At 46.6% G+C, this 13,648-nt stretch overlaps 1 protein-coding gene across 1 annotated transcript; it reads left to right on the top strand.

Moving 5' to 3' along the window:
- The first annotated feature begins 4,043 nt into the window (after positions 1-4,043).
- Positions 4,044-9,726, top strand: LOC135820700 (uncharacterized). Its single transcript, XM_065333705.1, has 3 exons — positions 4,044-4,648; positions 7,304-7,519; positions 8,145-9,726. The coding sequence occupies exons 1-3, from the start codon at positions 4,207-4,209 to the stop codon at positions 9,056-9,058; spliced, it is 1,572 nt and encodes a 523-aa protein (XP_065189777.1). The 5' UTR covers positions 4,044-4,206; the 3' UTR covers positions 9,059-9,726.
- The last annotated feature ends 3,922 nt before the right edge of the window (positions 9,727-13,648 follow it).

Genomic DNA, 13,648 nt, shown 5'->3' with positions numbered 1-13,648 from the left:
CAACGTGATCATGAATTGACACGGCTGAGTGAGTGGCTCAGCTCCGGGTCATCTTCGCCTGACTTGACTGGTGTGAGTCCGGCTCTGAGGCATTATTTCCGAGGACGAAAATGCCTTGTGGTGCGAGAGGACGTGATATGTCGCGTTTTGCACAGTGAGAACGCAGGAGAGGGCACAAAGTTTCAAATTTTGGTGCCAGTTGCGTTGCGCGGTCAGGTGCTGAGTGAGTACCATGATCATCTAGGTCACTTAGGCGTGACTAGAACGTATCACCAGATTCGTTGTGAGTGAGGTGAAGGAACCTGAAGATGCTGAGTCTGTCGAAACGCCCCCGGCTGATGTGTATGTGCCGGACCCTACAGACTTGTTGTATTGGGATTCTGATGAGGATGCCCAGCATGAGACGTATGGCGGCGTGGACGGTGTTGGCGGCCAACCAGTTGTGCAGATCCCGCTACCAGTCAACCAGCCACCGCCACAACCAGCCCAGATTGCGGTTCAGACTCGAGCTGGGAGGACCGTCCGGCCACCGCAGTATTTTGGAATGCAAACCCAGTTGAGAAGACGACGGTAAGCCGAATGTTGTCGCCACGAGGACGTGGCAGTCTTTTCGAAGGCGCGGGGAGATGTCATAGCCCGAGAGTGAGGGCTTGTAACTTTTAACTTACTGCTGATAGCTACTGTGCGTAGAACGTGGACACACTGTGTCTTCCGGACCGTAGTTGGAACAGTTATTGTACAATATAATATACGGTGTGTGCCGGCGAGGTCACCTACCCAGTGAGACTGTAAAATGATAGGTTTTGCTGCTGTCAATGGATGAAGCGCACGACTGTGCATTTGCAGTAGAAAGTGCAATACCTGTAGTTATGAATTCGCTTTATAGTAGTAGTAGTAGTACGCTAGGTGTGGATGTGCGTGATTGCACCTGCTTGACCATTGACTGGCTATGCTTTTAATCAAGTACATGTTGCGGTCCAGACGCCGGGTCTAGGCTTGCCCCGTTCTAATACCCTTTCACACTTTGCGTATCTTATGATGACAGCCGCTTCTAGATCACGCAGACCTGTGCGTGTATGTGTGTGCGTGTGCGTGTCCGATCGCCGTTCCGCGCAGCGGACAAAGTGGCAGTTCAGCTGCATGTTTAGCAAGTACTATCGCTACTGCCGCTGCTTGCTGTTTTCTACGATGTGTTATATCATGGCATGCTGCTGCTTTTAGCGAGAGGTTCTTTCGGTGCTCTTCTCCCAAACAGTGAACATATTCTCTGCTCTGACGAGATCAGTTGGTTATGTGTGTGTTGGGTTAGGACTGGGTGAAGTTGCGTTATGCCAGCCGTGACTATACTTGTCACAAAACGTTCCGAGGGTTAGAGACGACACAGCCATGGGCGAGACTAACCGGAACGCTGTCCGAGCGAGTTATCACAGTAATAACATCTGTGCTCTGTGGATACTCAATACAATAATATTCAACACAAAAAGAGAGTTGTGTCCAACTGAGCATTGGAGAATCACTTTTTCTGTCCAGTAGGACTCTTTCTTCCGACTTCTCTCGTATCTGCTGCTCGGCAGTCGCCTACCACGACCGCGAGTCTGATCCGTGTATCATGTGTAGACCTACATGATTGTACGTGTCCACATGCCAAACGTGCTCGCATATTATGTCACACGTGCATATTATGTCACACGTGCCTAACCCTAACTTTTATCGTGTGTAAGAAATATCGGCAATAAGAATCAAATGTCGTGTTTCAAACACCCACGCTATAACCGATACCTACTGTACATGGACATGTCCATGTAGCACACGCGCGGCCGGTGCACTTCGTTTTCAGTGGACAAAGATTCACGAAGGCAAGGGCGTCGGAACCGCACCGGCCGCCCCACTTTTTCAGCCGTTTTTTTGTTTTTGTTTTTTGTTTGTTTTAGTTTTTTGAGCACACTGCAACAAAACGTGGCAAATCCTTGTCCCCGATCGTGGTTTGCAATTTTTGTTGCAGAATCAAAAGTCCATGTACATGTACACTGAAATGGCACCAAATGCCTGGGAATGCTTGCAATTGGCTTCAATTTTTGAATTTTTTCCCGGGGGAGGGTAATGTTTGTCCCCGATCGTAGCATCTTCTTGTTTTTTTGCAGAATCAAAAATCTTTCATTATAGTTACCGTACACTGAAATGGCACCAAATGCCCGGAAATGCTTGCAATTGGCTTCAATTTTTGAAATTTTTCCCTGGCCGCCCCACCTCAAAAGTCGGTGCGACGCGCCTGGAAGGGCAAGTGACTTATTGCGATCGGAATCTGCTCAGCCACTATTCGAGTCTAGGTCTAGGACCTAGCCTCCTAGGCACCTCAGAGTTTCTTGCGCAATGCAATCATCACTGAGTAGGCACCGGCGGATTATGCCGGCATAATTATTGGCATAATTTGGTGGTTGAAAATTTGCAGCATAATTTGGCATCCTTTCGGAGGTAGGAGCATAACTACATGATTGTACCACAATTCTAGTATGTAGGCTATACAATTGTGTACAATGCACCTGGTCAGTCCTGGTGGTCTGCTCCTGAGTGCATGGTAAAGGGCTTGAAGTTGGAGGGCATGCACTGCAGATAGTGTTTTCAATGAACATACTAATGATAATTAATAATTCGCGGGATTCGCGTTGACATCGCTTGAATGTTCGGAAACACACAAACTAGCCTTCGCTTCCGCAGGCCACCACTATGCCTATGCCTTGTACCTTAGTGGCAAATGCAGACCTCACAAGTGAGTCAGGGGAGAGTAGGTGAGTCTCTCAGTCTCAGCCAATCGAAGCAGGGTAGAAATCATGGCAACACATTATTATTGTATGGTCGAACTCGTCTTCTTCAAAGTTCTTTCTCACACTGATACAGTACATGTAGCAGAAGATGCGAGTGAATCAGCCTTTATCAGGTATCCTGGGGCGGACGACTCGACGGGTGGGATCTAGTCCAATGTAGATCTACATTACTCATGATACGAAGTCATGACCTCTGGATTTCAGCAGCCATGTCTGTGCAGGCTTCGGACATTGCTATAATAATTAAAAAAATGACGTGTAGTTGGTGTTCGGTCATGATGCCATTGATGGAAGGAGAGGTGGAGCTACGGAAGAGATGAGCTGATTATTCGCACGGTGACTCATCAGGCGACATGTATATGCAGTTAGTCAGTCAGTTGTGCCTTTTTGTGTGACTATGGACTATGGAGTATACGTCATGTATTACTACAGTACGTACCCGTACCCAGCGTTTGGTGGCCTGGTTTGGCTGAGTGACCATGGTGACACGTCGTCTTGTGTCACGACTCACGACTCACGAGTCGTGTGTTACACGGTCCAATACGTAACGATGTAATGATTATGTACAGGCAGGATGAATCTTGACTCTTCCTGTCATGACGTCAGTCTTGGGTTTTGTTGGGTGTCTTGTCGGGTGAGCACTGAGCGCGTGGTGGGCTCAGTGAGTAGTCGCTAGCCGACCGAACATTTCTCGAGCAAGTAACACTAACACGTCGTTAGTTAGTGAGTTTTGTGTGTGATCACGACAAGCGATGTGTGACTGACTATCTGTGACTGTGGTTGTGTGACTGTGAGTACATGCAGTCGAGTGACAGAGCGATCGCTAGCGAGCGCGTGATTGACAGATTGTGGTGCAGGCCACTAGAGCGCGTGTACATGGAAGCTAGGATCATGTGACCGTCGATACTCAGTGCATTGTGCATGTGTGCATGCAGTGCAAACGCGGCGCACGCGCGTATACGCGGTCGAAGTGACAGCACGCGATCGAAACGTGCCAGAAGCGCAACCACGACGAAATGCCATGGCCACATGCCGCGCATGGCCCGATTTTCAGATTTTGTACTCACTGTGATATGGCTGAAGTAGTGGCTTGGCGCATGGCATGCACTTGCAGCAGCTTGTTGTGACGAACATGAACTATGCACGTTATCTACTCGTGATGCGCGGATGCTGTCACCCAAGGAAGGTCAAAAGGTGACTGTGTGAGTCCTTCTTCTGTTGTGTTGGTACGCTTTCAAAGAGACGTTACGTCCGCGCTCTTGACTCTTGGTTGATCATTCTCACTACCAGTCTGGTGAAGTAGGGCGCTATTCTGCTCTCTCGTCTGTCCATTCTGCTTGCTCTTGCCTTTCGTTTCCAGTCAGGAGCTGCTTCGTCTTTTGAAATGGAAGCTCCTGTGCCGACTTTTCACCAATCACAACGTGCTCGAGGAGATCTTAGGGGAAGCATTGCTGCAGCATCTCATTCGCTGCAGATAGCGTCACACTTGACAACTTCGGATATGGATCGAGCTCCTGTTGCAACATCAGCTGCTAGTCACACTGCGCGAACTTCATCCCCAACACCCCGTTTGACGTCTTCTAACGAAGATTCCGTTTTCTGTGGTCTGGATCACCAGCAACGACCTCGCGTGTTCAGTTTGTTTCTGTCGATTGTGGGCGCATCACTCTTGCTGAGTGGATGTGTGATGCCAACGTGGCTTGTTCGACCCAGTACCGAGTTGCTGTTGATGGATGGTTCGGAGACTGTTCGCAGAAACAGCAGTGCTGTGACGCTAGGACTCTTCATGATATGCGAGAGGAGCACGCTAAACACGTGCTTTACATGTAAGTAATAGTCGTACGGCTCTCGTCTTGTTTCACCATACTGACATTACTGTGCACACGTATTTTTTGGATTTGCATCGATGTTTGTATTTGTGTCGGTATGCGTGCTACAAATCCAGGTACTAGTTATCTGTGTTAGTGCTAATCGTAGTTTGGTCCAGTTGGACAGTGGTGGATAGATTGCTAGTTTGGTCCAGTGGGACAGTCAGTGGTGGATAGATTGCTTGTTGCCTGTGCATGTACGAACGAACGCCTTGCGAAAGGAAATGTCACTCTCGTCTCTAGCCTAGGAAACAACATCGCCTCTCAAACTAACCAGTGACAGTATGTGCCGTGCGCAGGCTCTGGTGGTTGTATAGACTAAGACTTACTGGACGTGTGTGCCTAGCCGATCAACGCGCCATAATCTGATAATGCGCTTGTTCAAGTTTTCAAACTTTTAGAACTTACATCGTTCATTCCTTGTTGGTGTTGTTGTAAGGTGATACAGGGGGTATGTAGTCGTACGACTTCTGCAATTGTGTATTCAATCAAGATTGTGACTAGTCCAATGCTGGAGTGAACTCAGCTGTGGGACGATGTGTAGTGCCTGATGATCAACTGCGAGTACTATTAGTATTCCCAGCGCACTTGGGCAATGTTAGCGCTCACCGTCAGAAAACAGCGGCTGTATGGCGAGTAGCAATAGTTGTTGTGACTAGAAAAAATTGTGAAAGAATCAGGGAATGGCTATCGACCGGCCGCACTGTGGTAGTCCACATGCTACATTGAGCATGCTGGTTGTATGGATTACCGATTAGAGGCATCCGTCATGTTGCCTGTTGCCTGAGATGGGCTGTGCAGGGGACCACGCACCCGCCACACTCCCACACTCGAACCATTGTATTGTGAGTGCATGAACGTCTCTAGATGGCGGTGAGGTTCAACCAAGCGAGACGATCAGCTGGTTTTGTGCCGATTCGTTTGTGCTGCTTCAATGGTACCACCGCTGACACTACACTAGTCGATGGGTAGTCTGTCAGTGGCTCGTGCAGCTTAGGATTAGGAAGTACTGCTGACAGACTCAGTCCTGGTCATGCAGTGGTGTCTCAAGGTTCTCCAGCCCGAACTAACTTAGCTACACTACAGTCTACAGTCGACAAATGTGGCATTGCTGTTTTGGGGGGAAGTCTGGGACTAGTACAGTGTCTGGATGATTGCATTCAAGATTGCAATAATGTACAATGAAGTAATACGTTAGTTATAGCAGCTAGATCATCCTAAGGATATACATGCATGTACATGATATACATGCATGTACATGAGAAAGCAACTGCGTTCATGGGTTGTAGAATATAGTCCTGACTTGGTCATTGTTTTGCAATGTCCTGTATGACTCTCCATAGTCCTGACTTGGTCATTGTTTTGCATTGTCCTGTATGACTCTCCATAGTCCTGACTTGTTCATTGTTTTGCAGTGTCCTGTATGACTCTCTGTCTAACTGTACTGCAGAATACAGAGTAGTATAACTATCACTCAGTGACCATCACTGCCATTGACTAGCTGTTACAAGTGTTTGGGTGTATGAAAGTGTGTGGCATGGGAGTTGGATACAGGCTATGACCAGGGGATTGTCCATGCACATCACACAGATACTTCTTTGGTCTTCCTCATTCTGCAAACCACACACCAATCTACGTGCTGATATGCAGCATACCATAGGTTATTGTAGTCTGTGTCTGAAGGAATTCATTGTACTTGTAACACATTCCCTTATTACTAGTATGCAGTTGTTACATACCATAGTATGGGGCAATAGTGGGTAACAGGGAAGTGCATGCATTGATCCATGGTCACGGAGTGCATAACTTCCATGTGTCCTCCTGGCACTTCCATGACTGTGTGACTGTGTGAGTGTGTGACTGTGTGACTGTGTGTGTTATCAAGCACTGACCCCCAAAAGAATCTACTGCATGTACTACTAGTACTTGAGTTAGTTGAATGATGTCAGCTGCAGCAGTTGTTGCTACTCAATGAGTCATTGTCAGTGTGAGAGCATGCTGTCCTGTAGGCTGTAGTGCATTAGAAATTCACAATACACAGTGCACACACTTCTGGCACTTCTGACACTTCAGACAATGCTGACAGCACTGATCCTGCTGAGTGCACAGTGTCCAACATGGAATGTGATTCCTAATCACCAGTGAGAGTCTGAGAGTGAGAGAGGGAGTGTGGGAGTCTGAGAGAGAGAGAGAGGGAGTAAGTGAGTGAGGAACAAGTGTCATGACTATCACAATAAGTACATAATTGGGGGATTGTGTGTACATGTGCATGATGTAATACTCAGTAGCCGCTACTGAAGTAATAAGTAACTTCCACATGATGTCATTGAGTATTCGGGACGGAATGCCCGACAGATCTAAGTGGTGGGAATCATCAGTATGATTTCCTCATAGAAATCTGAGTCCACATATTTTGTATGTACATGTATTTTGTATGTATCTGTGTAACTGTTGCACTTGTGTTTATGTGTAAAGTTCTGTGGAGACTGACGGGCTTGTATATTTGAAATGCCTAGTTGTAAAAATATTGTACCGATGTGTAGGTTCTTGCAAGACAATTGCCATTGATTCTGACCAGAGATTTGTTTGTTCTTTTGTTTCTTGTGTGTGAAGATTTGTCAGCATCAAGTCCGGAGTTTAGACCTGTTCTATGGGATGTTGACTATCACACACATAACGAGCAGCTCATCGCTAGCCAATCGCTATGCGTACTGTCCGTACTCGCAGCACTAGCTGCTGTTTGCACCATAGCGTTGCAGTGGAGATTCAGGAAGACTGAGACAAAGTTTCGTTGTCTTGTGGTGCACGCACTGGCTTCTCTCCTCACTTGTAAGTTTTCATGGTTACCGATATGATATGTGCTATATTTGGCTGGCATTGACATGCACCGATATGTGCTATACTGTAAAAGCAGAAATTTTCGGTGGTGTTTTATTTTCAGTAATTTCGGTGCCGAAATTTTTACCGAAAATAAAACGCACCGAAAATGTCTGTATAGTACTAGTACACTTACCTGGAACGCGGGTTTACCGAAAATTTCCCTCCGCCGAACCGCCGATTTTGGAGAATACTGAAAATATTACACCACCGAAAATTTCTGCTTTTTCAGTATTTGGCTGGCCTTGGCATGCCCCGACTTTGGAATTGAGACGATGCTATTCATGTAGAATTATTGTATGTTCAAAGCTACTTTTGGACATCGTAAAACAATTACAAGATTATTGTTTTTGCCGACCTGTACGCTAGCTAAGATGCGGAAATCAACAAATTATTTACTCCTTTGGATATGAGATGTGGAACATATACGTGTGTGCATAATGGCAACAACTAACTGTCTTCAGAGCTAGTATCTGTGGTCATATCTACATGTACGTGTATCAGTACCATAGCTATACCTATCAATCACTGACCTGTGTCTTGTGTTCTTGTGGTCTCTGTGCACTGTGCACTGTAGGTTTCTCCTGCATCCTGTCAGTACTGGTCTTTTACTTCTGGTCAGATGAAGCTCTACGGCAACCGGCCGACTCTGCCGTACAAACAGGTGATGACGTCACTGGGCGGTTTGTGGTGGGTGTAGCGTTCTACCTGGTTTCCACGGTAATCATGGTGTCCATTGCCATGGCGATAGTGTCGCTCTACGCAGTATGTATAGCACAGCGATGCAAGGCTAGTACGGATGAAGAGGAAGGTGGCAGCGATGTGGAGCAGCAGTTGCTTGCACTGACTGGTGAAGCAGTACCCATATCAGCAGCTGTGTGTGATCTACCCCCACCGTACTCTGCTGAACTACCTTGTTGCACATGTCAACATGCAAGTACAGATGCTGCAGTGAGTGACGCGAGTGCTGGTTTGATGTCATCGTCGTCGGCGCCATGTTGTAACACTTTGCAGCAGGCTGATGGAACAGTATTTGCCACAGCCACAAACAGCGGCCCGCATGTTGCAGATGTATCCGCCAGTTCTCATGCAGTCAGCGGTGGCGCTATACATACATCACGCATTGCTCATTCTCAGTCCCTTGTTGCATCATGCACTCGGGAGGAAACACCTCAGCGCACTCGTAGTATTCGACACTCGGCGAGTGCACCATCATTGATCACTATGGAGCGGAGTAGCAGAGAGCCGACATCACTATTGACATGCAATCCTGCCAGCCCTACCACCACATCCGCCGCGCCCCTCACACCGCCGTGTTTACGCTGTCAACCAGAGCCGTTGTTATCACCACAAGAACTCCTAGTCAGGTACTCTGAACTATCCACGGCATTCCATTTCCAATGCGATACAAGTGTGATGATGAAAGATGCTGCCGCAGATTTACCTCCTCCGTATTGTCAACCTCAACCGCAGCAGCATGTCATGGTATGAGCGATAGTTTTATAAATAAGTACACTTTTTGTTGCTTTGCACTTGTGAAATCCTGAGCATGCTTCACTTGGATCCAATGATTGAGCCAGTTCAACTCTTTCCAGCTAATTATTCCCCTATTGTACAATTCTGTTTGCGCAGGCAAACTTGTCTACGTACATCTATTGAGTTCTCCTCTAAGCCACCACTGGCAATTGTACGTATATACTATTTATAAGCACTCCAGCAATGTAGATCCATGCTGAGCAATGCATATTTATCCCATAACCCACTCCAGTATTTAGTCCATGAACTTATCATCAACAGCTCGTTATATTACTAACTGTAAGCTCGTTATATTACCCACTGTAAGCCCGTTATATTACCAACTGTAAGCCCGTTCACTTGCCTGATATCCTCTCGCAATACTTCTCCGTGATATGTTCAAAAAACCAAAATTGACGTTTCTCTGGTATCCTATTTATTCTAGAAATATTCCAAATCCTTTTTAAAAACCTCTTACCCGGATCTGCGCACTTTTCCTCTGCTCAGATTTCACTCAGAACCTCATGTTCTTGATACTCGTTCATGCATGAATCTTGTTTTGATCTTGATTTATAGATCCTGATGAAATCCTTGAAAAGACCACTGAGAACTAAATATTCCGCTTTTCTCCACTCTATACTTCAGTACGTGTGTTCATATTCTGGAGGGTGTGCTTGTGTATGTGTGTGCGTGTGTATATGTGTGTGTACATGTGTGTGTACATGTGTGTGTGTGCGCGTGTGTGTGTGTGGGGGGGGGGGGCTTTATTGGCCTCCTCCACGGGGCGGCCTTGGCCTTCTGGTCAGGGTCGTCCCTGGGTATTGACTGGCAGTAGGCTTTTCATGCCTTGCAGCCGGTTTCGCTCGCGCGGAAGGACATTCAGTGAGCTGATGACCAGGGCGGGTAATTTGTTGGTGTCACCGTCTTCTTGCGTCCTTTCCGCATCCTCCGCAGTGGCGTGGCGAGCCCTCGGATCAATCCCCAGCCTGAAACAATGCAGTGGCGTTCGGCAAAACAAGTGGATTCCTGGATGAGAAAGGATACAGGTCACACTCGCAACAATTTATTCCTGCGCGGTGTATAGCTGGAATTGTGAATTTGTCGTGTTGTTTGGACCTGAGTGGCCAGTCGTCGTGCAGCGATGGTGTATTGATGTTAGCTTGCTGCGCATACTCATCGTCGTTTCGTGAAAGTACGTCTTGTGGAGCCCTTGTGGGACGTTCGGTGCCCACCCTCCAGCTCAAGATTGTGCTTTCCTGGTTCATGAAGGCCGAAGCAGTACGCATACAGACGTTATTGTTGAACAGAACATCATGTTCACATTTGTTCCTTTTCTCAGTCGTTGCATGTTAATAGTGGACCTACAGCAGACTGTTCATCTGGTTTGTGATATTTCTTTCCTCTGTTTGTGAGTCCCTTTCCATCAATAATTATGGCACCTTGTTTTGATTTCCTTTTTTTCAATTCATTTTGCTGTACTTCCTGTTTTGTTTGCGCCACTGCCTCTCACCTTGCGCTCAGTTCTCTGAGTGGAGCGGGGCGGCGTGACCCCAAGGGGTAGCTGATTGATAGTAGTAGTAGTAGTAGTAGTGTGGGGGGGGGGGGGCATGCATGCGTGTCTGTACTTGTGTGTGTGTGTGTGTACTTTGTGTGGGGGGGGGGGGGAGGCTTGTGCTTTTTTTGTGTGTGTGTGTGTGTGTGTGTGTGTGTGTGTGTGCGTATGTGGTGTGTAAATCCATTAGTACTCTAGATGTTTGTGTCGTGGCAATTAATATTAATTTTATGTCTCGAATTTGAGCTTATGGTCCCCATAGCTGTCCCCGGGGAAAATTGCGATTCTGCGGCCGCATTTTTTCCCGCGTTTTTTTGCGATTTTTTAAAAGACCGCGTTTTCCGCGATTTTCCCGCGTTTTTTGAACTTTTCTGTTGCGCTACACGTACACACAGTGCACTGTTCGGTCAGCAACGTCTCATCCGGTGGCGGCTTTGTACTCAAATATGACGAGCGCGCTTACACCAGAGACTTGTAACTGATTGATTTCACTACATACTCACTGAAAATTGCCTCATATCAACTGCAAACTTGCCGCCGCGAGATGATATCAATAATATTCACCGCATATTTACCGCATATTTACCGCAAATTATGCCATATTATGCCGCGTTTTTTGCCGCGTTTTTTGCGATTTTTTTCCACAATTTTCCCCGGGGACAGCCATAGGCAGAGGCCTGACTGGTCTGAGGGTTCTTGTATCATCGCCTACAACCCTCAGCAGACAACATGGCTTTACATACAGTCAACTAAGGGGCCATCCGTAAATATCGATAGTTTTTTCAATCCGTGAATTTTACAAAGTAACCAGGACCCACCACCCACCCCCCTACTTTTTACGGAATAAAATATTGATGATACATGTACTGTACCTACATAAATGTAGGTGGAGTCCATGGAGTCCATACACACGCAGGCATACGCTCACCGTGTCATTCATAACTAGAGTACAGCAATGTATTTTGGCAGACTTATGCCAGGAATGTTGTCCAAGAATCACTTGCTCTTCAGCTCATTCCAAATACATCATACCCTTTATGGGCAAGCTCTTTGAAAAACTTATCTTTTTTTGGCAGCTGTACCAAACAAAGTAGTCTGCCGTGCCATTTTCGTTAGGCCACGCTCCACATGGGAACTGTTCCAACCATTGGCGATGTAGCAATTCTTCAATGTGGAGTTCAAATAAGAGCTGGACTTGACCCGGATTAATCAGGTACTGTGATACTTAGAATAATTGTGCAATAATTATACTTGTGAATAATATCTGACAAACTTCCCTCTTTCTTTTGCTTCAAGAGTTTCGATCTCCACTACATTTTTTTGGAGACAACAATCTACGTGTACGTGTGGTTCGACGCACGCAGACCCACGCACACGCAGTACTGGGCGCCAGGTTCGCGTGTCATCGATATTTTATTTACTTTGAATTTCGCCTGCACCCACCACCCAGGTACGAAAATTTCACGGATTGTAAAAACTATCGACATTTACGGACGGCCCCTAAGTTACTTCACTTATCACGACACTTGGCGGGGCATCAAAACGATGTCCTTATTCGCGAAGTGTCGTTATACCCGAAGTCTCATTTTATGTACCGGTCTTACTGTGGGATGGGACTTTGCTCTGGGCATGGAAATTCTGTTGTTATTCGCGAATTGTCGTTATATCCGCAGTCGTTATTAGCGAAGTTGACTGTACATAGAAGTTCAAGTAGGACTAGTACTAGTGAGTAGTTGAGCACTTTTATGTGGGATAGTGCCTGTGCCGTTTGCGTTACGCAACGCTCACTGACTTGTTGAGCATTTTGGCCAAGTATATTTGGGCCCGGTTTGACGAGAAAATATTTTTCATTGCTACAATGATTATGTGTACACACAGGCTGCCTTGTTAGAGTCTAGACTCAGCACTACAGCAGGGCACGGTGTCATGTTTATAAAACGTATACAGTCAACTTCGCTAATAACGACTGCGGATTATCCGATATAACGACAATTCAGGAATAACGACATAATTTTCATGCCCAGAGCAAAGTCCCATCCAACTGTGACACATACATGTATAATGAGACTTCGGGTATAACGACACTTCGCGAATAAGGACACTTTTCTGATGCCCCGCCGAGTGTCGTTATAAGCGAAGTTGACTGTAGTCAATATTGAACTATTGTGAGGGTTCACTTCATATTTAAAAAGTATTAATTTTCCGTAATTCTTTTCTGCTCTGACTGTAGACTGACTCTACTGGTAATGAGTGTGGAGGGCGGCCCCACTGAGAACAAAGATAATGGCCTACTGAGATGGGTGAGTGTTTCTCTTAAAAAAAGAAGTGAATTATCGTATCCGTTCCCAAAGGGAACTCACGACGGCCGCTAACACCCGATAAACCCTAGCGGCAGATGCAGCGCCTAACGGTGGGGGTGAGTGGGCAAGTCTCACAACCACTGGCACAAGTGCCGAAATCGACCCCATTAGCTGCATCCATGTACCCCTTGTGCCTGGCCACAAGTTCCCAGTTGACTGTGGGTAGCAGCACGGCTGGAAAACCGCTCCCAGGCAGGACTTGAACCAGGTACCACTCGTATCTCAATCATGGTCTTTGACCAACCCACTGTGCCTGCCTGTTTCTCTTAGATAATCAGATAATAAAAAACAAACAATAAGAGGACAGGGAAAGTGTTTTTACTCCGAGTTTCACGCACTAAGCGATCATCAGAGAACAGTAATGAGAAATCTGGATCAGTATTGGTTTCACAAAGCAAAGTGTCTGGAACCTCTCTGTTTTATTATGTACACATATCCAGCTAGTCATGTGATTCACGTAATCACGTGATACTGCTAGTCATGTTATACTGCTAGTCTACTGCTAGTCACGTGATACTGCTAGTCACGTGATACTGCTAGTCATGTGACACTGCTACAGCTAGTCATGTGACACTGCTACAGCTAGTCATGTGATCCTGCTAGTAGTCATGTACAGTGCTGGCAACTGAAATCCGACCCCTGAGCCGTGCGCTC

Source organism: Sycon ciliatum, chromosome 7, assembly GCF_964019385.1.
Source record: "Sycon ciliatum chromosome 7, ocSycCili1.1, whole genome shotgun sequence".
In the NCBI taxonomy this organism is placed as follows: domain Eukaryota; kingdom Metazoa; phylum Porifera; class Calcarea; order Leucosolenida; family Sycettidae; genus Sycon; species Sycon ciliatum.
Note: the sequence above shows the minus strand (reverse complement) of the source record. Positions and strands in the feature narration are given on the sequence as shown.